Below are 26,732 nucleotides of genomic sequence, written 5' to 3'. Positions count from 1 at the left end.
TTGTTTAAAGTGGATGGTGAAAGCAGCCTTTTTTGACCGGCGAGTCTTTCTCCACGTCGGTGAAGTTAGGCGTTTTGTATTCCTCTAAATCCAGCGGACTGTTCTTATTGGTAGGTGGAAATGTTACATCACAATGATTATGACGCGCCGTCTTCCTGCTTCCTTCAGCTGCGTCTTAAAGTGAATCTTGTTAGTGCGAGAGCGCTCTAGCCCCGTCCTGTCTGCACCGCAGAGAAACACAGTTTCCATCTGGAAAGGAGAGCGGCGCAAAAGAGCTCTCTCGCTCACTCACTCACTCTCGTCGCTCGTGCTTGTCCTGAGAAATTACAATATTCATCACCAGGCGAACAACCCTCTGTATTCTCTCTTTCACTATTGCAAAGAAGCTCAATTTCCTCTCGCCTGCAGAGTAAGTAACCTTGTCCTCGTACCGCTCCCGTTCATTCTCTTTGCATTCAATCGGTTACGTCTTTTGCTGGTAGACGCATTTGAAGATTTTAATATTTTTATTTCTGAAACACGTAGTATTGGTGACGGAAAGTACACATTTTAAATCACTGTGAGCAGGATTTTCAATGACACTCTTAGGACATTTTTACAAGGTTTGAAAAACGTGATGGTGCACTTTTAAAAGACACTTTGTGAAGTAAGTCGACTGCTGTTTCTTTGATTCTAGTGCGCATTAGGAGACGCTAAGTGAAGCATCATTTGTTCCGGATTGTCATGACTCTATTTGATCTTGATTAAATAACTTCATCACTTAAATCACTTTTCTAGTAGTTTCACCATTAAGCTTATTGCACAGCGATCTTTGAAAAATAGCGTAGCCAAGGTGGAATGATACTTTAAAGGCCTGTGACAGAGGATAACGGATTTGTTTGGCATTTGATTGGTGGTACTCAGTTGTTCAGCCTTTGCCTTGATATTATGTTTAACATGTATCATTGTTTTATTGGCTGCGAGTTATATGCGGCGCAGCGCTTCATTTGGTCTTTCCAATTGTCAATGCCTTTTACTACTGTGGTCTTCCTTGTACTCATACGTTTTTAGCATTCTTTTGAAATAAGTCCGCTTTGAAGTATGATGTCATCAAAGGACATAATTTCTTTCTCTCGAAATGAGAAGTTGGAGACATCCAAACTTTTGCGATGGTTTTCATACAAAGACATCAATAGAAAAGACCATAAAGCCCGTCTTTCCCTTTGTGTTATGGATATGACTTAACTCTCAGTCCTACCTCACAATGGAAGAATTTAATTTACACTTAAGGTGACCAGGGTTCTGTGGTTAAATGCTCCGGTTTGTTCGCTTTCTTCATCTGTCTCTCGGTGTGTTCTTGTGTGTTCTTTTGGCCAGACAATTGTCACGCGAATATCCCGGTTCCTCCTGGATTACAAATAAAACCCACTTTAGTCCGGAAAGAGTAGCATTAACACATAAGATAAATATATGTTGACGACAGGTGTATGGGCAGAGCAGGCACGCCAAACAGTAGCTCATCGCCTGTTCGTCTTTTCTCTATTGAACCACCAAGGAACATCAGGGTATGGGAAAAGTACTTCAGTTAGAATAGTAATACCGGTTTAGAATCAAACTCTTTATTCTTGGTGTTGTTTCTCATAGTTTCTGACTGTTGGTAACTGGTGGAAACGGAATTTTAAATAAAACTAGATCATTTACTTTGAAGGAGTGAGGTAGACATGTTGACCAATTTTTGTAAAGTGGTTAGAGAGTGCCATATGTTTGTGGGGTGGAAGGTGTGTAGTTCGTGGAAGCATTTCTTCATAGTCTGTGTGATTTTGTAGCCACTTGGTGTATGGCAGAACATTCAGTGTTGATGTAGACATAGTTTTGACCCACTAGAGCTGTGGCATTTGAATGTTTTGTTCTTAACAATGTTGATGGGGGCATGAAGCCGCTGGCTCATCCATATGCTTTCCATATGCTTGTGAAATGTCCAGTTCAAATAGATAAGCAATGCAACTGAGTGTGCATACAAAGGTAATAAATAAGACGAAGAGTATGGTAACAAAATCCTAAGGTCAGAGTTAGGTTGCAAAATGCTTTGATTGTATGTATTTAACTACTGTTTAGGGACTTGCTCATTTTGTTCAGTTGTCAGTTTAGTGAAGCTGATATGTAAGGTATGTGCTACTCTGGCAAACAAACACACATACAGAGAGAGAGCGAGAGAGAGACAGAAAAAAGAGAAAGAGACACACACACAAATGTGAAATATTTATATTGGTAATGTCTGAGAAAGATGAATCTGTTAATCTGTTGAGTTTGGATATAAAGTGTATGTTTTTTTGTATTTAGTTTTTGTACTAAATTAAGAAAAAATGTATAGTTTTCAGGTACAAGCATAGCTTTGCACCAAGGTGAAAGCAGTTAAAAGTGTTGTATTCAATTCACACCACATAATATCTGATTAAGAGATGTATCTGTTTTTGTGCTCTGGTTATGTACATTTTTACAAAAAATCCCATGCAAACTCAATATAGAGAGATAACAGATTAGGATGCAAGTAGTATTGCCTTCTTCTAGGAGACTAACAGTATATTCTAAACCGTGTTTGTTATGGGACATTTTATACTCTAAATTTCTATCTTAAAGAATTTGCCCGATATTTCCAATTCCAATTGTCTGGGGGAGTTGTCTGGGGGATGAACTGTGTATATTATTTTTAGATTTTGTTCTCCACAACACACTTCTTAGTTTTAGGCATGTCGTTTCAGAAATACTTGTAATACAACTATTTCATTTAGTTTTATGCATTTACTACCATGTCAGTATATTTTGTTAATCGTAAAAAAAAATAGTTCACAAACTCTCAATGATTTTTTTCTGTATTTGGGATTGTGTTGAAGAAACTTGTAGATAGAAATACATTTAACCAGTGGTTTGATGTGTTTGTTTGTTTTTCTTTTTTTGTATTTGTGTGTGTTTTGTTTGGGCAGGCTCCCAGGATTCTCGAGCCTTGCCTAGCTGACTGGCTTTAAAAGGATGGCACAATAACTGTTCCAGTGATGCCTGACCATGTCAACACAGCCCTCCTAAACAGACAAACCAAGAAAAGAAGAGTTGACATCGGGGTGAAAAGGACTGTAGGGACAGCATCCGCGGTTTTCGCCCGGGCAAAAGCAACCATATTCAGTGCCATGAATCCCCACGGTTCAGAGCAGGACGTCGAGTGCTCTGTGATGCCACACGGCGACGGCGAGAAATCCAATGTGCTCCGCAAGCTCCTAAAGAGGGCCAACTCGTATGAGGACGCCATGATGCCCTTCCCGGGCGCCACCATCATCTCACAGCTGCTGAAGAACAACATCAACAAGAACGGCGGCAGTGAGAATGGCAACTTCCAGGGCAGCGGTCTCTCCAGCACGGGCTCCGAGGCCCACCAGGAGGACGCCTGCAGCAACTCATCGCGCGAGAGCCCACAGGAGTGCCTGTCACCATTCGGCCGGCCCACAATGACACAGTTCGACATCGAGCGGCTGACGGACGAGCACCTGCGGGCCAAGCGCGCCCGCGTGGAGAACATCATCCGTGGCATGAGCCACTCACCCAGCGTGACACTGCGCGGGGCCGGTGAGGGTGAGCGTGACCGCGAGCGCGACCGTGACCGCGACCGTGATCGAGAGCGCGAGCGCGAAAGAGAGCGCGAACGCGAGGGGCCCCAGCAGCCGCCCAGCCCGCGCGAGAGCTACCGGGAGAACAAGCGCAAGCAGAAGCTGCCCCAGCAGCAGCAGCAGAGCTTCCAGCAGCTGGTGTCGGCCCGCAAGGAGCAGAAGCACGAGGAGCGCCGGCAGCTTAAGCTGCAGCTAGAGGACATGCAGAAGCAGCTCAGGCAGCTCCAGGAGAAGTTCTACCAGATCTACGACAGCACCGACTCGGAGAACGATGAGAACGATGGCAACCTGTCAGAGGACAGCATGCGCTCCGATGGCGGACTGGAGAACCGCGCCCGGCTCGACGACTCTGTCCCGGACCGGTCCGACAACGAGATGTCCGACCTGGACCCCGGGCACTTTCTGGATCGGGCCCGGGCGCTGATCCGCGAGCAGACCATGATCGCAGAGAGGAGGGATAAGGCCAAAGGAGATGGCCCCCGGGGGAAGGGCCAGGGGCCCCAGTCCATGCATGCTGAGGGCAAGCACCTGGCAGAGACTCTGAAGCAGGAGCTGAACACAGCCATGTCCCAGGTGGTAGACACGGTGGTGAAGGTGTTTGCCAAGCCGCCGCGCCCCGTGCCTCAGGTGTTCCCACCTCTGCAGATGCCCCCGGACCGCTTCGCTGTCAATGGGGACAACCACCCCAACTTCCACACGGCCAACCAGCGCCTGCAGTGCTTCGGTGACGTCATCATTCCCAACCCGCTTGACTCCTTTGCCGGAATGCCCATGCCCGGAGCCCATGACCAGACGGAGGCCCTGCCCCTGGTGGTGCGTAAGAACTCCTCGGACCAGTCGTCCTCCCTGCCCCCCCCTGGGCCGCACCACCACCCCTCTCTGCACCCGTCTCCGCTCACAGCCACCATGGGCTTCAGCCCCCCCTCGTTCCGGCACCCGTTCCCCCTTCCCCTCATGGGCTACCCCTTCCAGAGTCCCTTGGGCCCCCCCTCGGGCTATCCAGGGAAGGACAGGTCATCCCCGGAGTCACTCGACCTCTCCCGGGAGACCACCAGCCTACGGACCAAGATGTCCAACCACATGAACCACCACCGCTCCATGTCACCCACGCACCCGGGAAGCACTGCCGAGGGCCTGTCCCTCTCGCTCATCAAGTCCGAGTGCGGAGACCTCCAGGACATGTCCGACATCTCACCGTACTCAGGGAGCGCAATATCCTTTCTCAAAAAAATATAACGTTTGTTTGTTTGTGTTTACAGAGAAAATGTGTTGTGGCTGTCTTTTGTTGTTATACAACTGGTATGTGACACAAAACCGTGTTTTCATTTCAAAACAAAAACACTAGGGGTGCTGAAACAGCATTTCAAGTGCAAAATTAGTTCCACACAAGACTGCTTCAGCAGGCGTCTTGCCGCCGAAAAAAATAAAACGAAGTACTTAATTTCAATTAATCTCCATTAATTGGCTCATGTTGTAAGCCCCTGTGTTCTCCCAGTAGTCAGAAGATTAAACAGAACTCACTGGTTTGAGGCTTTTAAGTGGCAGCTATAGGGAGAAGTGCTAGAAAGGCCCCGCCGTGGAGGGAGCAGATACCTTCCCATCTCTTGTCCGCTCCCTCAATCACAGGGAGCCTCACAATGGAGCCCCTTTCATCGCTCCGCGTGTAAGACTTTGTACATAAACGCTCAAAGCAAATCATATTTCAAAGCTGGGAAATCAAAAAAAGAAAAAAAGGAAGAAGGAGAGAGAGAGAAAAAAAGAAAAAGGCAAGTGGGGTCCTCTGCTAAGAGGGGTCTGAGAAACTCACAGTGGAGAGAAGTGAAGACAGAGAGTGCCCTAGATGTTTTAGTTGAATAGAGATTTTTTTCTCCCCCCACCCTATAGCATTTCAGTGGTAGCCATCACTGTGTGATGATGGAGTGGCTTGCTTTGAGTCTCATAATACTGTGACAGCACAGCACTAAAAGATGATAGACAGTCTAGGCCTGTCTTAACACGAGAGGCGTATCTTAAAACTTAATGTCTTACAGCAAAGTTGTAGTTTTAGACCGATAGACGGAGTCTTATTTGTTTTACCCACACTGAGATCTTACTAGAGCATTAGACCCTTCAAGGACTGTTGTTGTTGCTTGGCAGCAGCGCCCCCCCCCCCCCCCCCCCCTTCACTCTTTCATCCAGAGCTGGTGTGAACAGGTGTTTGCAGGTAGCTGTTTATCTTTTATTCTGTTCTCTTTTTTTCAAACCTTTTACGGAGCTTCTGGCTCACCTGTCCTCCCTCCCTGCAGGTCCTTTGTGAAGTACAAAGAGCTTTACACAGAAGCAAAAGAGAGAAAGAGCCACATGAATATATAATATAGGATGTTTAAATGCCAGACAGCCACGAATTATCAGTATTAGCTAAAGAAAAATGAATTAGACATGACATTTTTTAACTCCATCTAAACTTGTCAGCAATTTCTTTAATTCGCCAAAGAACCATTTCTTTAATTCACATTTTTTTTTTAAGTAGTGGATCATACAAATCATATCTTGTTACTTCTGCTTACTACTTGTTATGATTAATATTCTTGGGACATCTTTTTTGAGAGTGTCCTAGTGAAAGTTTTCAAGTACATCACACATCAAGTATGCACGGGAAGAAAGGACTCTTTGTTTCCTCAAATCCTGAACGAGTTAAGCTACCTTAGCGCGCCGCATAGGAGACGAACGCTGACACCTGCGCAATCGGCCCCTTCAATGGGCCCATGTTTTGATATTTGCAAAACGAGGCTGTTTAATCAAATATTAAACTTTATTCAAATTGGGGAAGAAACAGACGGCCGATTGTCTCCCGTCCTGATCTTCCTTGTCACGCGTCCCTTTTTGCATCTCAAGAAAAATAGCCTTGTTCAGTTGCCTTCCTGCATTTGCATATAGAAAGTCTGCGAACAGCTCCAGTGTACTGCTGCACTAAGACATGGAGGGGTGGGGTGGAGGCAGGTGAAGGTGCTTTGCATTTTCAGTACATCAGACTAAGGGCCAAGCCCCGGTGGCACACAACTACCCTTTGGTGAATTCCTTATCCCTTTGTATTATCAGGGAGATGCAGGGGAAACTTTGTTGATGGTATCTTTCGGTAACTGTTAAAATTTTATATCACTACTAACAGTATTATATATATACAGCACACACAAAGTATATATACTTCATATATATATATGTATATATATATATATATATATATATATATACAATAACAAAGTGAATCACTGGATTATAAATCAGATATAGTTGTAAATATTGCGATATTTGATATAGCTCTTGTGCACGTGTCCTTGGCACTCTCTCACACTCGTTTTATGACCATTTTTTAAATATCAACAAAAAAAAAAGAAACACTGGACCTCATGGATATCTTGGTGGTCTTCAAAACATGATATGAACACATCACACACGTCCTGTTTATTTGAACGATAGTTAAGGTTCAGCAGTCCTGCACTTGTTTCTCTAATCTTTTATGTTGCTGAACAGATGTCTAGCATTAATTTATGGATTCATCATCCTTCTGTTTTTTTTCCACCCCCCACCTCCACCCCCCCCACCCTCTTTTCTCCTTACACCTGGCAGTTGGATCAAGTTTCAGCAGTTATTGTCTCCCTTACATGACACACACACGCACACACACACACACACACAGGCCAAGTCCCGCTCTCGCCCAGCAGGGCTGGGAAAAGCTCAGGCCATGTGTCTGTGAGTCATATTGTTTATGCACACAGACGGCGCTTGGATCGCCATGTTTTAGCAACTGCTACTTGTCCCTCCATCCAGTCTTCATATTTATAGGGGGGGGGGGGGGGGGGGGGGTACTGTTTCCTCCCCTGGTTCCACGCTCTCGCTGTCGCTCTCTCGCTCAGCTTTTTTACACAATCTAGATGACTGTTTACTCTGTCCATTTTGCCACCATGCATATTTATGTCTCCTAGAGACAGCAGCTTTTTTTTTTTTGCTTGGAAGTGAAGCTTGAAGGGGAAATGGTAGGGATGACTCAAGTCATGAACGTATACTGTTTACGTGACGTAAGGAAGTCTGCTTTTTTCTGAGATGTAATGTAAATGTAATTCGTAATGCTTAATGTACGTAAGTGAGCAGCATTTCCTCTAATGTTTTCCTCTAAGCTTTAGCCTCTATTGATAACTACTAATACCAGATGTTTACAGAAATAGGAAGATCTCTTTGTGAGGTCTTTTTCAACATTCAGATAACATTTCTATAGCCTTTTTATAGAAACCATCAGTCTTTGCAAATCAAACTCACAGTGTTAATCACTGATAGCAAGGTACTGTTGGAGTTGACAGTGGTGGAAAAAATGACCACACACACGAAGAATTTAATTGTAAGCCCAATGAATCCAGGAGGAGAGAGAAAAAAAATGACCCAGGCAGCAGCTAAGCTTCTAAAGAGATTTGCCCCTTAATTGAGATCACGAATATGAAATGATTTTAGATGTGCTCTGTAATTTGAAAAGAGCATCTCAATGTAATTAATCTCATGAAGAAGCTCACAGGGAACGTCAGCCACGCCCACACTCTGTCCCCTGGCTTTGCTTGTGTGGCAAAATCACGTTTTACTCTACATGTCACTAAAGGAGGCCTCTCTCTCACTCCCTCCTCTTCCTTTCTATCTCTCTCTCTCTCTCTCCCACCCACAAAACACTTCAGTCTCTTTTTTTTCATCAAGTCCTTTTTCTCCCCATTCAGGCTCTTTTCAATGTGCTATCTGGTCCTTTAAAAGTGCGGTTTGTTTGGTAAAAGGACAGCTTGTCTTCATCCCTCCTATTCTCTGCTGCTATTTCATCTATGCGTTATGACAGATGGCGGCAGGGACAGTAATGCTCTTTTAGTCTCTCTCTATCATTGTAATGGAGGTCACCTAGGGTTCTCCCACCCCCCCTCATCCCCCCTCTTCCCCTGCAAACCTCACCCCTCCCCATCCATGCTTGGCACAAGAAACACGTCAATCACAAGCCATCATAGCTGCCACCAGAAACCCTGAAAGACGCTCAACATGTCGACGTGCTAGTGTGTTCTTTATTCACCAAAAATATTTCTGTCACTGAAGCCCCCAAAAAAATGAACTGTGGTTCATTGTCAGGATTTATTTTAATGTTGTAGGAAAGAAATGCACAGATTTCAGTGTAGGTGCTTGCTGGCTTAAAAATCACCAGGCATTTTTGTTTACTTTATGTGTGTGCGTGCGTGTGTGTGTGTGTGTGTGTGAGTGTGTGTGTGTATGTGTGTGCGTGTGTGTGTGTGAAAAGAGATTGGTGGCTTCCGCGGAGGGCCTCCTAATTGACCTTGTGGGGGCCCATTGATTCTCCTCCCGCATGCATCTTCATTTTTGATAAATTATAAAGCCGTTAATTTGCCACAGAAATGGCACGGCCAGTCTGCGGCACAGATGTGGCCGAAGCTGCCCTAACTGGCAGCCGCGTCGGACCGTGCCAGGCGGCCGGGGGGTAGGGGGTGGTGATCGTGGGGGGGGACGTTGGAGGGGCTAATTGTAATGGCGAGATTGCTCTAGTTAGCCCCTCTCCTCTCTCCTGGGACATTCCGCGGCAGCCTCTGTTTACCAGCCTGGAGGGCAATGCCACCTCTAGATAAATAGGGATTTTTATTGGGGGGCACAGCAGTCGCTTATTGATCGGTGGCGTTTGCATACATTGACTGGCAAGTGCCCCCCCTCCACATGTAGCACTTTGAGAGAATGATTAGGAGGAGGTTCAAGGAGGGTGGAAAGTGTTTAACTGAACTTGGGAGACTGTTGTGCCGCTTAGTCCCCAATGCTCTAGCTTTTGAGTGTAACGCATTTCAGATGCCTAGAGTGGGTAATGTTTCACACATTTCTAACCAATTTATATGATTTTTTTTTTTTTACTTGTATACAATAAAGAAATAATCACAGCAGAGATTATTCCTGCTATAAGCGAAGTGGTTCAATTGCTTCTTTGTTTGGTTCATTTCTCAGTGCGTTGTGTGTTTTGTATTACCATGTTGTGCTTTTCCTTGACCGAAACAATTCCAAATTCAGGAAGGCTTGTCCCCAAACCACTTGAAAAAGGCCAAGCTGATGTTCTTCTACACACGCTACCCCAGCTCCAACATGCTGAAGATGTTCTTCTCTGACGTGAAGGTGAGACCCTCTACTTTGATTTATTTTTTTTATGTTTTCTGTCTCTCTCCCTCTCTCTCTCTCTCTCTCTCTCCTTCTATCCCTCTCTCCCTCTCCCCTTCCATGCCGTGTGAGGAGAGTCTGTGACACTACGGACCAGATGGGTCCGAAGCAGGCCTGCCAGCTCCTCTCTCCCAATTAAAATAACTGTCCTTAATCTCCGCGGAGGACGCATGGCAGCGGAGGGGCCGACTTTCCTTTTCGCCAGGGCTTTCACTTAGACACGATCCATATGATGAGAGAGAAATAATAATGACGGTCGTAATTAATGAGAGAGACAGAGAGAGAGAGTGGGTGGGGATGGATTTTCACCATTGTTTTGCTGTGGGGCAAGGCTCTTATGATATTGGATGGCATATTCGTGTGTCACTGGCATCTTTTTGATTCGAGTGTTGCGAGTGAGAGTGAGTGAGGGAGGGGGGAAAAATCCTAGTAGACAGATTCCCACCCCCCACCCCCATCTTTAACTGTTGCTTTTGGGGAGGAAAATGGGGGATGGGGAAGGGAGTATTTGAGGAGAACTACACGACAGAGGGATTGGGGAGGGGGGGGGGGGCACAAACAACCCCTTAGCGCAACACCACAAACAAAACAATGGTGGCGATTGTCTTTTTTATTTACAACTTAATTTGTTGTTGATGCAGTGTACAGTGTGCATACGGAGGATAAATAATGTGACAGATTCAGGGCACAGTATTTAAATGAGCAGACGTGCAGTAGAGCGCCCAGCTGCCCTTCACCCCGTCCCCAGTGAGAACTGCATCCACGTCCATACACACACACACACATACACACACACACACACACACACACACACACACACACACACAACCCCTCGATGTCTCTCCTTCTCCTGGCGGGACGCATACCCACGACAGGCCAGGCACACACACACACACACACACACACACACACACACCGCATATAAACACACACTTACACACTAAAATCATCTTGAATTGACATTTCATTAATATTTGTATCTCTTTTTTTTTTTTTTTTTTAAATAGTCTGAAAATCACAATTGTTAAATATTTCCAGAGACACTAAATGTAAACCACTGACTGGTGATGTCTTTTTAATGAAACAGACGCATGCCAATGAGGACAACGCAAATGTGCATCAGCTTTACTGTTGCTTATCTTGTTACGCACACCCATCCCAGGGTCTTTAATGTATTACATTACCATATCCAAAACAAGGTCAGGAGCCTGAGAGTGTTTTGCTTCTCACTGGCCCTACTTGCACTGAGAGACAATAGATGGCATGTGTTTGGTGGATCCACTAGTACGTCGGAGAGAGAATTAAGCATAAATGACTAACTAATTACTCTGGGAAGAGCGATGGGATTTGATGCTTTAAGGCCTTCGTAGACTAGACCCACAATGAACGGACCTTACTGGGGGTAGGACGAGTGTGGGAAGTGGGTTGATTTGACAACTGTTCCAAGGCAAAAAATAATAATAAATCGGCCCTAATTGGATGTTAGAAATCCCTGCCTTTTGACTAAACTAGTTTAATTTAGTGCACAGCTTAAGGAAATAAACAACATGTTGAATGAAAAGAAAGAAAAAACAGAAATTCAATTTATTGGTAACATTTTGCCTTTAACATTCCCGTCTTTCACTTTCACACCAATTGATGTGAAATATAATTTATTGAATGTTTTATGAAAGGATAACATGTGACAAAGTTTTTAAATTAACAAAGTGAGAAGTGTTTTTAACCTATTGCAAGCCTCATTTGTTTTAAAGTAAATGGGGACAAAAAAATGCAATCTTTGCAGTGGTGTATAATTCGTTACAAATCCTTACGTTCACCTTGTCTTTTTTTCCTGCTGATGGCACAGAATGGCATGCAGGGTTTTTGTGGTTTTGTTTTGTTTTGACCCTCAGTTCCGATGGCAAAGGGATGTTTTCAAGTGGCGATTGTGTGGAGTCAGCCAGTAGTCAGGAGGAGATTACCACTCAGTCCCCCACAGTATTGCAACAGGAAGCTGGAGCAGTCCATTGATTTGAGTGGTTATATAATGGATAATGCCTGCCCACCCCCCACCCTCCCACCTCCCCTCCCTGTGTTGTCAGTTGAATTGCCGCAAGGTGTGAAGTAATCTCTATCTATCCTCATATTTGTCAAACTATAGGTCAGAGTGATGGTGCCCGTGGGATGATGGGTCATTTCCATCATGTAGTGCCCCCCTCCCCTGCCCAATCCCACCCCACCTACGGCCGATCACCAGCACCACTGCCCAAAACACTCAGCCATCTATCTAAACCAAGCTGCAGCTCATAGTTTAAGTACATTAACTTCCCAGTGAGACCCTCTGGCAGTATTTCACCCCCCCCCCCCACCCCCACCCCCCCACACACACACCACCACCCCTTACCTCACAATGAAAGAGTTTTGTCAAAAAAAGAGGGGGGTGGGGGTGAAAGCAAGACTCCGTTTGTGGCGGTGAAGTGGCTGATCCATCAGCTTGCCACTCTGGTCCCCCCGTGCAGTTTTATTCATAATCACAAGGGCGTTTAGTGGAAAACTAAGACCGACGCCGATGACAAAGTGGCAAATGGTCACAGCAGGAGAACAGAGGGTCAACAGCCATGCTTAGGCAAGGTCGCAGCTGGGTTTGAGGGGGGGGCTAAGCCTCAGTGATGGGGTCAAGGTATCTAATTCACCTCCAAGAAGCTCTTTCCAGTTGCCTGCAGGGTCAATGCCAGGCCAGACCAAGGACATTTTTTCTCTCCAACCCCCAGACATAAGAGCTCTGGAATGGGCAAGCTTATCTTACCTCACGTGTGGTCACAAGTATGGTACTGAAGACCTCTCATAAACTCCAAAACAACAACAAGACAAATATCTAAACCACAAAGAGCTCAAATACACTGTCATCTAGTTACCCTTTGATTTCACCTCGCATTGGTCTTTCGACGTGAAGACATAAACAAAAACAAAGACAAGAGTGAGTGAAGATAAAGACAAAAACTAAAATATCTAAAAGAACTAAGAAACTGTCATTTAGTTGCTCTGTGATATGATTCGTTTGTATCTTTTGACTTCTAAGTGAGTGAAGAGTAGGTGTTCAGTCCCTCAGACATGTGCTGAGAAGGCCTAACCATGGAGAGCTGCAGTGCGGAGCGGGATTGGGGGGCTAAGCTTAAAGATGCCTAGGCATAGGCCCCAGAACAGCCGTGTAAGAGGTGTGTAAAAGGCGTCATTGTCTGCAGCTAGTGGAGGGAAAGTGTGGAGTGACAGGTCAAGTCTCTCCTGGTGACTGTGGGGTGGGATGGAGCTGGGGGGGTTATGGGAGTGTGTGGGGGGGGGACGCGGAACCTCTGCGGGCCCCACCCCCGCCGCCGCCGGGAATAATCTTTCACAGGCCCCTGAGCATGAGTGTGTGAACCTGGCCTCTTCCGCCGCCTCCCCTCGCCTCGCCGGCCCTCTGAGTAAACCGCTGCCCGGCCCGATTAAAGGCGTTGCGTTGATTTGTTTTAGGAGTCTTTTCAGCGTGCTCATCGGCCAGCCGAGCAGGTTTTTCCCCACAGCCCTTAGCCCCGTAAACCAGAGCTGCGACCGTGTCCCGTGGGAAGAACTTCGGCCCCTCGAAAAAAGATCTTACGTGCAGCAGAGGGAGGGATCACACAGGCCCAGCTGAAGCTTGTCGGCTCTTTAAACGTTTGTTGTTTGAATGTGCTGTTTGTTCCAAATACAAATTCTCGATTTACACGCGTCAAAAAGCAAAACAGCTTTAAGATTGTTCGTTTTGAGAGGTTTCATTTTCTTTAAAGAAAAGAAGAACATGATCGTAAAACCTTTTCATGCAGGAGGTTGTCTATGGCCTGGTTTAAATCTTGGCCTGTAATGAGTTGTAAATACACGTTTTTGTGTTATTTTTCTTTTCGCTCGCTTTCCCTGTTTTCGAGGCCGTGTGGCGAGCTGAGGGGTTGGAGGGGACGTGTTTGTTTGACAAGCAGATGACATGATTCTTAATTGCTGAGTTGTCACGTTCCAGCAACGCTGCTCTTTTGTCCGGCACATCTCTGGTATTTCTATTCGGCAACAATGCCGCTTTAAATCTCCCCCTCTTTTTACCACCCTGACAAACAATGTCATGCGGACATACTTTTCTGTAGTCTCCATTATGTCATCCGCTGGCCGTTCTAGAAAAAAAAATCCCCCCATCCAGCTTTTATCCTTCTCCTCCCCGAGCCTTGTTCATATGAGACAATGTCTTGTAACAATGCCGCAGCCTAATCTCCATGTCAAAGCAATTTTCATTCCCCAGTGAACAGCCTCCTATCATTTTGTAATGTTTTGTTTCTTATTCTAAGAGAATTAAAGGGGGAAAAAATAAGTCGTCACACTGGGGGCCCCCCGAGGTCCTTATCTCAGAGTCTGGAAATTTGGACAGTGTATTTTGCCTCAGAGATAAAGGGTGGGATGGGGTGGGGGGGATTCGAGAGGAGGAGGAGGGAGGGGGGGGGGGGTTGGAGTTCAACAGATCCTAATAGGTTTAAGTCCTATTGAAATCACTAACCCAGCAGATCAGATAGCCTGCACTTCAGTGGAGGCTCTTTCCCTCCCTTCCTCTCAGTCTCTCTCTTTCTCTTTCTGTCTTTCTTGTCTTTTTTTTTTCCACCCTTCCATTTTCTTTTAGATTTTTTTTTTCTTAAGTAAATCAGGCACCCCACAAGGCTGTGTAGAACACAGCAGCAAAGCAGACACCCAGTATGAATGCATAATGCCTACATAGGTTAAGTACATGTTTGAACTTTTCTAGACTAGGGCATTTTGATGATGACTTAATCATTTTTCTGGTCAATTATCCGCAAGAACCCTGGCGGTGCCTCAGTAATTATGCTACTGGCTTGGCCTGGGGGGGAGGGGGTGCGGGGTGCAGACCCTTCAGCCCCCTCTTCTCTCTGACTTAGCTTCCCCCACTTGCATGCATGTCCATTCACTTCATTATCTTAAATTTGCTTGCACGCAGACAACTTTCTACATGGTAATTACATCTAGTCACACACACACACACACACATACACACTTACTCACTCCTTCACACAAACACACATACCCATGCATGCTTGCACACACACACACACACACACATAAAGTGAGAGACAGAGACACATAAACGCTGGCTCCTCCTACAACCTTGATCCCACCACCTCTCTGTCATTCTCTCTAACCTCCCTCCCTCTCTCTCTCCCTCTCTCTCCCAATCCCCCTCTTTCTCTCTCTCTCTCTCTCTCTCTCTCTCTTTCTCTCAGTTGTCATGCTGGCTGGGGCCTGCACGTTCTCATGAGCTCAAAAAGATAAGTGCTGCTCTCTGTTGAGGCTGGATGAATGTGCGGCCCTCTTGTTTTCCAGCACGCGGTGGGCCGGGGATGCGGGCAGTTGATGAATACTTGTAACGACAAAAGGCAGGAGGCTGGGTGTCAGGGGCGAACAGAAATCCCTGTGGATTTATTGGTTTTAACTTGGCTACATGCAACTCAGCTGTTCTATGAATTCACACTTGGCACTTAATGGGTGCATACAGACTGACACAAACACACACACACACACACACACACACACACACACACACACACACACACACACACACAAACACACGCACAAGACAGAGGCGAGACACACACACATCCAGACTCAGTCAAGCATGGGAGACACACACAAACATACAGAACCCCCTTCCCACCACACACACAACAATACCCTCCTTTCTCACTCACACACACTCACACCACGCATACACATAACATCCCCCTCCTTCTCCACCCATCTCCACACACACACACACATACACACACATATAAGACTAAAGAGCACATACTGTTGTGACATGGGTCATTTGTGAGGTTACAGGGCACTGACACTGCCTGCACGCGTCTGTTCCTGGATCAGTCACTCTGAATATGACCTGTCAGTCACAGTAATGCAAAAAACAATGTGTGTGTGTGTCAAGTGTGTGTGCGCTTAAAGCCTAACCCACAATAGACCCCCTCGCAGGCCTTATCTACTCTAGCTTACCTTTAAAGCATTTTCTGCCCTATTTTATTTATTCGTTTTTTATTAACTAAATGTTACTTTCATTGTGACCGCTGCTACAGCAGAAAAAGCCTTGGGTTATGTCAGTACTAACTAAGCTCTTATGACCCTTTAAACAAGCTGTTTCTTTTTCTCACTTCAAGAGTTTAGATTGGTCTGATCCTTCATGTTTAAATGTACATACCGCTAATGTCGGTAATGTTTGTTTGCATGGTAATCAGTAAATTCATTTAAAAAAATTGTATCATGCTTTTAATGTGAGTTCAAGAAGAACGCCTCCAGAGTAACAGTGTTTTAGGGCAATATTTGATAATTCAAAACTGTTCATTATATTTATAAATAATTCTCAAATAATTAGTGTGTTAAACGTTACATTTTTGATTAATCTGACATTTCAGGAAGAGGCGTAAGGGTGTAACGTTTATGAAAGACTACAAAGAAAAAAAATAACTCTTTAAGCACTATTTCTCTTGTCATCGTCTATCCTCATTTTAAACTTTGCATTAAAATTCAGTGATTGGGAAATCCATTTAACACCTCCCCCCCCTTCCTTTCCCCTCTTTAAAACCCCCAGTTTAACAGGTGCATCACCTCGCAGCTGATCAAGTGGTTCAGCAACTTCCGCGAATTCTACTACATCCAGATGGAGAAGTTCGCCCGGCAGTCCATCAACGACGGTGTGACCGGGTCCGAGGAGCTGAGCGTCAGCCGCGACTGTGAGCTGTTCCGTGCTCTTAACATGCACTACAACAAGGCCAATGACTTTGAGGTGAGCTGTCGTCCAGTACCTTCTACACACACACACACACACACACACACACACACACACACACACACCTTTTGCCGGGCTATGGAACTAGTTCATTAGTTCAGATGATCAGCAGATACTTCCCACAGTATAACCTAAACTGAAACACATTTGTTGTCTTAATAAGTCACTTATTTGAACATGCCAATATTATAAAACAACTATAGCTTTTCTTGATGGTGATTGGGGGGGGAAAAAATAGCAGAAATTTAGCGACTTCAAGGTTTGTTCATGTATAGAAGAAATCTATGTACATAGTTATCTACATGTATGTCCGTCTGTCTGTGTGTATGCCTACCTGTCTCTCTATGTATTTATGCTGAGAAACTGTACTCTTGTAAACTGGCTAGCCAGCACCTCCTCTGCTCTGGGCACTGCAGGGTGTCTGAACCAGTCAGTTTCCGCTGAAACGTGGCCACGCATCTGTCTGTTTGATGAGGCAAAGGAGGGCAATGCTTTAGGCCCAAGTGTCCTTGTCAAGCACAATTTGCTGCGTTCACATTTAAAGCCTCCCCTCTCCATCAATATCTGTCCTTTGGGACCTTTGTCATTTACACGCTGTCTGTACAGTATCATCATTTAGTCCACTGTAAACCCAAACAATTTTAAGTTTATTTATTTCTCTACTCATTTTTATTGGGCTGCTCAGAGGCAAGGTTTATGAGGGGGCCAGTGTAAGAAGTAGACCTGCCACACCTTTTTTTTTTGGTTTTTACCAGGAACTTATTATTGAGGGCATGGTGCTATTTCCATACATCAATGCAAGATTTGCATGGGAACCTGAAGGAAAAGGTGGAGTGAATAAGACTGTTGTTGGCTGAGGAGTTGTGGCAGGGGGTAGGGAGGTTGGTTTTTGCATATCAAGAGCAGAGTAAGTCACACAGGTGAGCCAGCAGGGTGATAAGGGGGACTATTACGTTTTTTTTTGTTTTTGTTTTTTTCTTTTTTTTGTAAGGCCATAATGGAAAAACAAAAAATTTGGTCACCGATGCAAATGCTTGTCAGGCAAAGAAGCCATCTCGGTCTTTCCCCTCAGGCTTCCTCCTTGTTTGTGTGTGTGTGTGTGTGTGTGTGTGTGTGTATGTGTGTGTATATCTGTGAGAGTGTGAGTGTATATGCGTGATTATTTTTTTGCTTGTGTCTCGTGTCCGCTGTCTGTTCGTGTCTCTGCCCCTGCTCTGTCTTAGCACAACAGGGGAGTCACATATCTCGTCTCTCTCCATCTCTCTCTCTCTTTTTTCACCTCCACGCCCCGGAGGGACACTTCACGCTGGGATTTTTCACTGAATTTTCTCTTTTCCACCTGTCAAACTCTGAGGCATGAAACCGGAACCGCCGCCGATTCAGCAAGTTGCTCTTTTGCCAAATTTAGCATCATCAAAGTTCCACCTTGGTCCCTCTTCTTGAATGAATATGCCCTCTGTTTTGCTGATCGTTTGATGGTAATCTGCTCTGTCAATGTGCACCAGTAATGTGCTTCCTTCTCCTTTGAGATTTCTTTGTTGTTGTTGGGCCCTCTCTCTCTCCCTCTCGCGCTCGCTCTCTTTCTCTCTGTCTTTCTTTCTCTCCCTTTTTGTTTCATTTCCTTCAGCTTCTTTCATCCTCTTCAAATTTGTTTCTGCCCTCCCCTCCCCTCCTCCTCTCCTCCCCCAGCCTCCCTTTCCCATTACAAACTTTTTAATGACATAATTGTCACATTCCTCATGGTGGAATGAGCACAAGCAGCAATTAAAGGAACTTCATTAATTGCCCTTCGATGTGTTCGCCTTTCTCCCCCTGCTTAGCGTTTTCTTTCAAGTTCCGTTGTTGTTTGTTCCGTCCCCGTCCCCCCTCCCCTCCCTTTTTGCTTTCCTCCATACAGCAAGTCTTTGGTAATTACCAGCCTACAGTACCCTTTCCCCATCGGCAACTCACCCTCATAAGCACACAACAAGGCAAAAGAGCATGGTTTAACAGATAGTAAACAGATAGTAAACAGTCCGTCCCTGGTAGCTTAGGTACAGTTAAAAAGACTTGAGCTCCTGCGCTAACTGAATCAAGATGAAATACTATGACACGCCATATTTGCATCTGAGGAGAGGAGGTGGGTGAATTCCCCTTCCCTCTGTCTGGGTTCGGTGGCCAACTATCTGTCACGGCTCTTATCTCTCTCTGGGAGGTGTTGGTGTGTGTGCAAGACAGACATGCATTAGTACAGCTAGCAGCACCCATACCCCACAGCAGTCTTCCACTGCTGTAGATACACAGACAGAGGAAGGCATCCGTATCCAGTCGACAAATGCAAAACATACTCATACCATCCTGATTTGCTCAGTCACAGACATTTGTAATACATGCCCACAGATCCTCGCCTTGAACTTTCCCACTGGCTGAGGAGTTCAAATTATTGTGAACTTTAAAGTTGAAAGTACCTGAAAACTGAGGGAAAGTTGGGTATTGTAATCTCTATTCAACAGTTTTATATAGAATACAGGGTGGCGGCCTGACCTGCTGTGGCCTGTTGGCCTAGGCAGCGTTTGTGCCAGGCGCTCAGAGGAAAGCCTTTTGCACCTACTGTATCAGTTCACAAGAGGCACAGAAGGGCCGCAGGGGCGGTGCGAGAGGATAAAGAGGCATTTTTTATGACAGGCCTGGGAGGGTCTCATCTTTCGACCCCACCCCCCCCTCCAGAAAATAGTTCAAGGCTCTTCTGTCAAGATTCTTTACCCCTGAGCAGACGAGTCCCTGCTTACCCCCTCCCTCGCCCCTGGCCGCACCCCTGCGAAAGAGAGTTTAAAGGAGGATGAGGCCCTTCCCTGTGATCTCTGTCCCTTTCTAAATGGGTGGTGGTGGGGGGTGGGGTGGGGTGCAAGGCCTGCACAGAGAATGCCTTTGACTTCAAGGCTTTCTCATCGTCTCATCGTCTTTTTGGGCTATCGGGTGTCTGTCCTTGTTGGTTACCACGATTTTCATATTGGGGAACAAAAAAAAAAGATAAGAGTCTTTGTGTTGGTTTTCTTCAGTCCGTGTGTGTGTGTGTGTGTTTTTTTTTTTACACATTTATGTCCTATTTTTCTCAGCCTCCATCTCCCTGTCTACCCTTGAAGTAGAGTGTTGAAAAAAATCCTGCACTAACATGTTTGTTTGGGCTTATGTGTGCAATCTGACAGATGGGCGAGGATCCCTTGTTTGGGGGGCTATTTTTTCCTATTCATGACCCTTTCATTGCTCAATACCATTCTTCAATGTGCAGTACACAAACGTGTAGCCTCAAATCAATAACTCCTCACCTGAAGGACATAATCAATTAGCCAGACAGTGTAGTGTCAGGGGTTGTTAAAGACTCGTTTGCGCGTTTACTTTTTTTCCTCTCTCTCTCACTCTTTCTCTCTTTCCCCCGCCTTTCTTTTCCCTCTTTCTCTCCTTCATCTCTGTTGTCTCACTATCCCCGCCTGGCGCGACCTACCCCAAAGGCCTTCATTATTAATTGTCCTTCACCCCAAAGGCCTTCATTATTAATTGTCCTTCTGAGACACGGGGAAAAAAGTTCAAAGTCTACACGGATGCTGCTCGCCGCCGCCTCCATCCATTGTGTGACATTCATCTGCCTTTACCCTTGTCTGGGCCTTGTTTTTTGTCCCCCCCCCCCCCTCCTGCTTTGCCCAGGAGAAGGGGGTTATCAATAAGAGTGGGGCTGGGTGGGGGGGGGGGAGGCTGCCATTACTGTTGCCACGGGGGGTCCCGGCCTCTGAGTAGATGCTTCGCTCCCCCACAGAGGGTTGGCTTTCCATACTTTATCTGCAAGCACACTTCACAATCCCCCCACTCTCTCTTTCTTTTACGCTCTGTCACTCTCTCTTTCACTTCCTCTCTTTCTCCATCCCTCTCTGCCTCTCTCTCTCTCTCTCTCTCTCCCCCTTTCTTTCTTTCTTTCTCACTCACTGTCCCAGAGTGGCCTGCATAGGTGTGTATCTTAGATGTGGGGTCATGTTTCTAGGCTCTACTCTGAGACCTCTCTCTGAACCTCGCCCTGCCCTCTGCCTCTCCCTCTCCCTCTCTCTCCCTCTCTCTCTCTCTCTCTCTCTGTCTCTCTCTCTCTCCAGCCATCACGCCCGGGCCTCGCTGCCTGTCCGCGGCCGTCTCAGTTTCCCCGTCTCTCCTGTTCCTCTTTTTTGATGCACCTCTCCCACTGACAGGTGCAGCACAATGGCTAGATGCCACTGCATTGTGGTGCGCTGAAGGGCTGCTCATTCATGCACTACAGCTGGATATTGCTGAGGCCCTCCGTTTTTTAAAAGGGGTCTTCTTCGCTTGTCAGGCAATCAGGGTTTTTTATTGAAGTGCCACTTACAGTCAAATGGTTTTATGTTTGTAGTCTGTCAAGTAAATATAAACAACTTTTCAGTCAGGAGTTTTTCAAATCCATGTAGAGCTTTTAGCAAATACACCATAATTGCTACCTGAATACCTGAATATAAAGGGTCCTTCCTCAAAGTTCACTGATGAACCACAACCATGTTTTTTTTTTTTAAGTTGAATAGGTCCATTCTGAGCTTCAGGTTTGGCAGGTTTGTGCTTTGTGGTCAGCTGTGTTCAAACTCCAGCTGATAGTCTCAAATTTGACATTCATCAGGGAGCTTGACATAAAGCACTCCCTTGTCATTGACTTTAATTGGAGTCACAAGTCTTGAAGCTCCCTGACGTGGGCTTGACTTGGTACCCGTCTTCGGGCATCCGCGGCACGGGGCCTGGGCACAGCTGGCATGGGCAGCCCTCACAATGCCAGGCCTGTGGGGAGACCTCTGTCACCCTCACATGATGCTAAAGACTCAATGAAGTCAGCGGACACTGGCCATTGTCTTAGAGGATCGCTGACAATTAAACTGTCCCCCTGCAACGCTGTAATCAACTGATTGTATCCCATACACTGGGTGCTTTAAACAAGCCTGACATGGGGAAGGAAGCTCTTGAGTCAACATACAGTACATGCGCGCACACACACACACACACACACACACAATCACACACACACACAGACAAGGGTATCTTGTGTCAAACAAGTACTCAAGAGTTTGAAATGCATACACAGCTTCACAGCTTAAAAGACACTTCTGAATATATAAACTTTCTCATCAGTACTACAGTGTTAAATTGTGTTACGTGGCTCTTGGCCGCAGATCCGCACACCGTTAGTCTGACAGGCATGGCTGGGTGTTAAGAGGGGTGACCTGCCTGAAAACTGTATATTTTACTGTCAGAGCCCTCTTGCTCTAGCGCCATGCCAAGCTGATGGATGGCAGGGAGTAATGCGTTGACTGCTATCCTGGAGCGCTTACCTCTCCCCTCACCCAACACCCTCCCCCATCCCAACCAAGCCCCCCCTCCCCTCCGTTAATGTCACGCTCCGTAGGTTCTTGTCAAAGAGAAACGTCCTGGCCCCGAATGTAATGGGGGCCAATGAAAACAAACTCCTGTCATATCAGCCCCAGTTATTGCCGCTCCTCACTTCACGGCCCGCTCAATTTATTAGACATTAGAGACGCCTGCTCACCTCAGCTCTGGTGTGCCGGAGTGACACGGCGCAGTGCAGCACGGCGCGCAAGTGCTTCTGCACACCTTGCCCCTTCTTAACAAACCATTGGCACCTAAAGGATGAGGTTATCGGAGAAGCCTCATTACCTCATTGAACGCTTATACAGGGAGACCTGCACAAATATGAACATGTCCAAACTGCCCAAACCAAAGACCTGACCTTTACCCATATTATAAGTTAAAGCAGCAGATATATTTGCCCCTATAACCTACAACTTTTGTGATGCTCTGTAATCATAGGGGATTTTTTAGCATTAGCTGTAGAGAGGAGATCACATTGAAGCTTTGCTAGTGGTTAGATTAGGACCTATAATGTTTGTGCAGTACTGTAATCATGAGCAATTACAGAGTTAGAGGGAGGAGATCAGCTACTGGCTCATCTACCAGTTGCCTAGTTTCCAAGGTAAACATTCTAATCTAAAGAAGGATTCTACACTGAAAGACAAGAAAAGATAAATTAATTTAGTTCCAGCAGAGCACCGTTTGGAATAACAAATAGGTTATCGTTATCAGAATTGTGTGTACAACAAGCCTATTTAAAACTATTTCCGTTGAAAACAGCTACAAAATTAACTGTATCGTAATGCGTTCAACATGACAGCCACAAAAACTAGGGGAAAGGTAAGCGCTCCGATCCAACTCCTGGGAACCTGGCGTAATTTGGTCCCGGGAGGTCACCAGGTCCCTGTGTCCCCTCCGACTAAACGGGCGAGGCAACTGAACTTCCTCCTACCCTTGGTTAATCATCTCTAGACGCGCAGCTGGACGTTTCAGTGGCACCACTGTGTCACAGTAGCTTAGTGGCGTTTTCCTGTAAGAAGCCTGCGTAATCACTCTCCAAGGCTTTCCAGGTTGTCTGGGATGGGGGGAAGGGAAAGGGGGGAGTCGGATTAGCTACTCTCGATTAACTGCATAAATATTTATTCTTCAGTTCGAGGAGAACAGCTTAAGAGTGTGAGGAAGAGAATACACTGCCATTACAGCGTTCTATGTCCATGTAACAGGGCTTATTGATGATTCTTTTTTCCGTTTTTTTGTTTTTTTTTCCAAGCAAAGGCCAGAGTGCTAGTGGGCAGCAGATGAAGGAGTACACTTTGATCCGATGAAAGATTGAGGCCCACGCTAATAAATGTTTAATTAGGTGTTGAGAAATCGGTTTATTTTGTTGTTGTGCCCGTGTGTTTGTTTTGCCTTTGTATTGCTTGGCATTTGCCTTGACGCAAGTCTACCATATTTGGTCTTAGTCATTCAGAATCTGCTCAATGTGGGCACAAAACATCTATATTACAGCAGAAAAGGAGGAGAGTCACACACAGACACAAACACACACACACACACACACACACACACACACACACACACACACACACACACACACACATGAACACACATAGATCTAATCACTTGTGGGTAGATGTGTTTGTGTTTGTGTTTGTGTGTGTGTGTGTGTGTGTGTGTGTTTGTGTGTGTGTGTGTGTACTATGCTTTCAGGCGATGCCTTTTCTTCCAGGCAAAATGACTTATTAATGGGGACTAAGTTGCACAGAGGGGCTCTTAGCCCCCAGCCTTCAGTGGCAGCCAAAATCAGCCCGCTTTTATTTTATTAAAATGCTACCCCCCCCATCACCCCCCCCCCCCCCCCCCCCCCCCCCCCACCCCACCCCTCTACACACATACACACACATTCACACATTCACACATTCACACACACACACACACACACACACAGACACACACACACAAACACACACACACACACACACACACACGCATGCACAGGTAAACACATCTTAAGCTGGAGCTTCCATCTGACTGAATGATTCTGGGCTCTTTATTGTTTGGCAGTTTATTTTCTGACCCACTGTGTTTGTGGTGGTGAGTAAGAGAGGAGGGCACTGCAGCTTTGCCCATGCTTAAAGCCTGTTTATTAACCATCATCTACAAAACATAAATTATAATTCTGTAGTTCTGACTATTAATTATTGTACTAATGTTTTACGGAGTATTACACACCAGTTAACAATCGAGCCAGTTAACTTGTTTGCCCCTAATATAAATGAGGCTTAACTGGATTTTTTCTTACATGCAGTACTCCGTGTTATCCGTGTTATTCAGTCTTGATCAAGAACAATGACCTTCTCTGGTCCATTGGGCAGTCAGCCAAATTGTAGTCAGCTAAAAATGATGTGAGATTTTTGCAGGGCAAGTGAGTTTTCTTCTTTTTTTAAACGAGCGTAACAAGACAGATACTGAATCAGACAAGAGGATTTGTTAAGATTCTCTCCTTTCTTTTCCTTTTGTTTGACAAGTGGGCGAGTAATCGCCTTTAAAGGATGTACAATGCAGTTGTCTGGATGCTGGGCTGTTGTTCCGGTTAAAAATGAACTTGACTCAATCTCACCCCCCACACCCACCCCAAGGAAAGTCACATGCCTTGAGCCCTTAAGTGTGACACTGTGCTGCTGAATGTCCACTTCCTTTAATTGCCTCTTAGGCTAAAGTGGTCCCTGCCACTGCCTGGGATTTTTTTCTTGTCAAGAAGGGACCTGTGCTCAATCATAAACAGAGCTGTTAATAGCCCCCCAAGCAAGCTAAACCTGTCGAGCGAGAGGGGAGAACATCCCAGACACTAACCTCCTTAGCACGCTGCACCATGTTAATTTATCATCACAACACTGATTTTCAATATTAGAAAAATTTTGTCTATAGTGGAAGATGCGACACTGGCTAAGAATGTCAATAGAAATACAATATATAAACATGTGACGCAGTGGCTACGTAAAGTAGATAGGAAATATACGGCCGGAGACAGCAGTCCACCAAGACAAGGGAAGTCCTTTTCTATTCTCTTAAGTTCAAGGGGGGTGGGGGTGGGGAGGGTACTTTTTGGCCAAGGCTCCCATTTAAAGTGTCCCATGTCACCTTGTGTGCAGTCTGGTCTGTGACACCAATGGTGATTATGTCATTATTTTGCTCCAGGGGGCTTTGACACATCTGTAGCCCTCGCACACACACGCACGCCTTCCCAGGCCCTGGCATTGCTCCCACCCTCTGTCTGCCCTCCTCCTCCTCCTTCCTTCCATCTCTCCCTCCCTCTTTCTCTTTCTCTCACTCTCTCTCTTCCCTTCATTAGTTTCACTGCCAACCCCCTTCTTTCTCCAGACAAGAAAGACCCCAACTCCAAGCTGCCCCCTTCCTTCTGCCCACTTCTCTCAGTCCTTCAGGCCATTCTGTCCCCCCCCACTCCCCCCCCCCCCCCCGCCCCACCCCTCCATCCCACCCCACACGCCACCTCCCTCCCAGTTCTCCAGATGTCCCTCTTTCCCCAACACCCACACACTCCTTGTTTCCATCTCTTTGGAAAAAGAAGCATACGGAAAAGGAGAAAAAAAACTTGCCTCAATTGCAATCTGAGACAAATGACTTCATAACCTTTAACCTGGCCAAGTGTGACCCCAGCTCCCTCCCCAACGAAGCCAGAAGGAGGTTCTATTCTCCACTCCTGCATAGACATTGAGCTGTAAAATGTGTTCAATGTAACTGGAAATCAACATACCCAAATAGGCAACTGGTCTTTATTTACAAGGAGCTTTGTCTTTGTGAGTTCATAAACTACTATAAACAAGAATACATAGAGAAGTTATCCCAAAAATACGGTAAAGATACAGACGCTATAATGTACTAACATGATGTTGGAGGCAGACATGAAAGGAAATTAAGAATAGAAGAATACAAGATTGGCTTGTAGTGTAAAAGTCCCCCCCCCCCCCCCCACCCTTGAGAAAGCAGCATATGGCACTGGCTGAAAGTTTTCTTAAGTCCGAAAAATAGTTTGGACAAGGCCAGCCAGTGTGGTGCGTAATCAGCGGCCGTCATGTTTACCCAGCCTTCCAGCAGGAGTTTTTGCGGGCGCATTCAAGGCTGCGCCACCCGCTCGCTCACAGACACCGGCTTGCATCACAACCCCGCAGCATTTTGAAAGCGTCTTTATCAGGGACGGGAAACCTGCAATCTGTTTGGCTAAGTGTGACACGGCAGCCAGTGGGTTTATCAGACGGGGAAAAGGTTTTGTCTGTTATAGACTATCGATCACCAGGAGGACGAGTGCAGCACTACGTGCTGTTTCATGTTCACTGTGACATTGTTCTTTTGAAGTCCGAGGCTCAAGTCCACCACAGAGCCCTCACTAGGGCTTATTTTTCTCAAGCCATGACAGGAGGGGAAAAAAACACTCTGTCTCTCACACACAAACACACACACACACTCTTATCCTTTCAAACCCTGGCCTTGAGACGTATTTGCTCACTGTCAATCCATTATCTCTTAAAAAAAAAATAAAAAAAAAGAGGAGAGAAAAAAAGGGAAAGAGAAACCCTCTCGCCTGCCCCTTCTCATAAACTAAGAGAACCTGGGTTCACTCACATACGTACAAAGAACGTATTCTTTTGGGTCTTCGCACA

General features: G+C 45.9%; 1 protein-coding gene across 1 annotated transcript in view; it reads left to right on the top strand.

Moving 5' to 3' along the window:
• The first annotated feature begins 303 nt into the window (after positions 1-303).
• Positions 304-26,732, top strand: part of prox1a (prospero homeobox 1a) — a 33,567-nt gene continuing 7,138 nt past the window's right edge. Inside the window, exons 1-4 of the mRNA XM_080849590.1 lie at positions 304-409; positions 2,961-4,853; positions 9,702-9,803; positions 16,468-16,662. Coding sequence (XP_080705716.1) covers positions 3,030-4,853; positions 9,702-9,803; positions 16,468-16,662 — 2,121 coding nt within the window. The 5' untranslated portion in view covers positions 304-409; positions 2,961-3,029. The remainder of the gene's footprint in view (positions 410-2,960; positions 4,854-9,701; positions 9,804-16,467; positions 16,663-26,732) is intronic.

Source organism: Sprattus sprattus (genome assembly GCF_963457725.1).
Source record: "Sprattus sprattus genome assembly, chromosome: 13".
In the NCBI taxonomy this organism is placed as follows: domain Eukaryota; kingdom Metazoa; phylum Chordata; class Actinopteri; order Clupeiformes; family Clupeidae; genus Sprattus; species Sprattus sprattus.
Note: the sequence above shows the minus strand (reverse complement) of the source record. Positions and strands in the feature narration are given on the sequence as shown.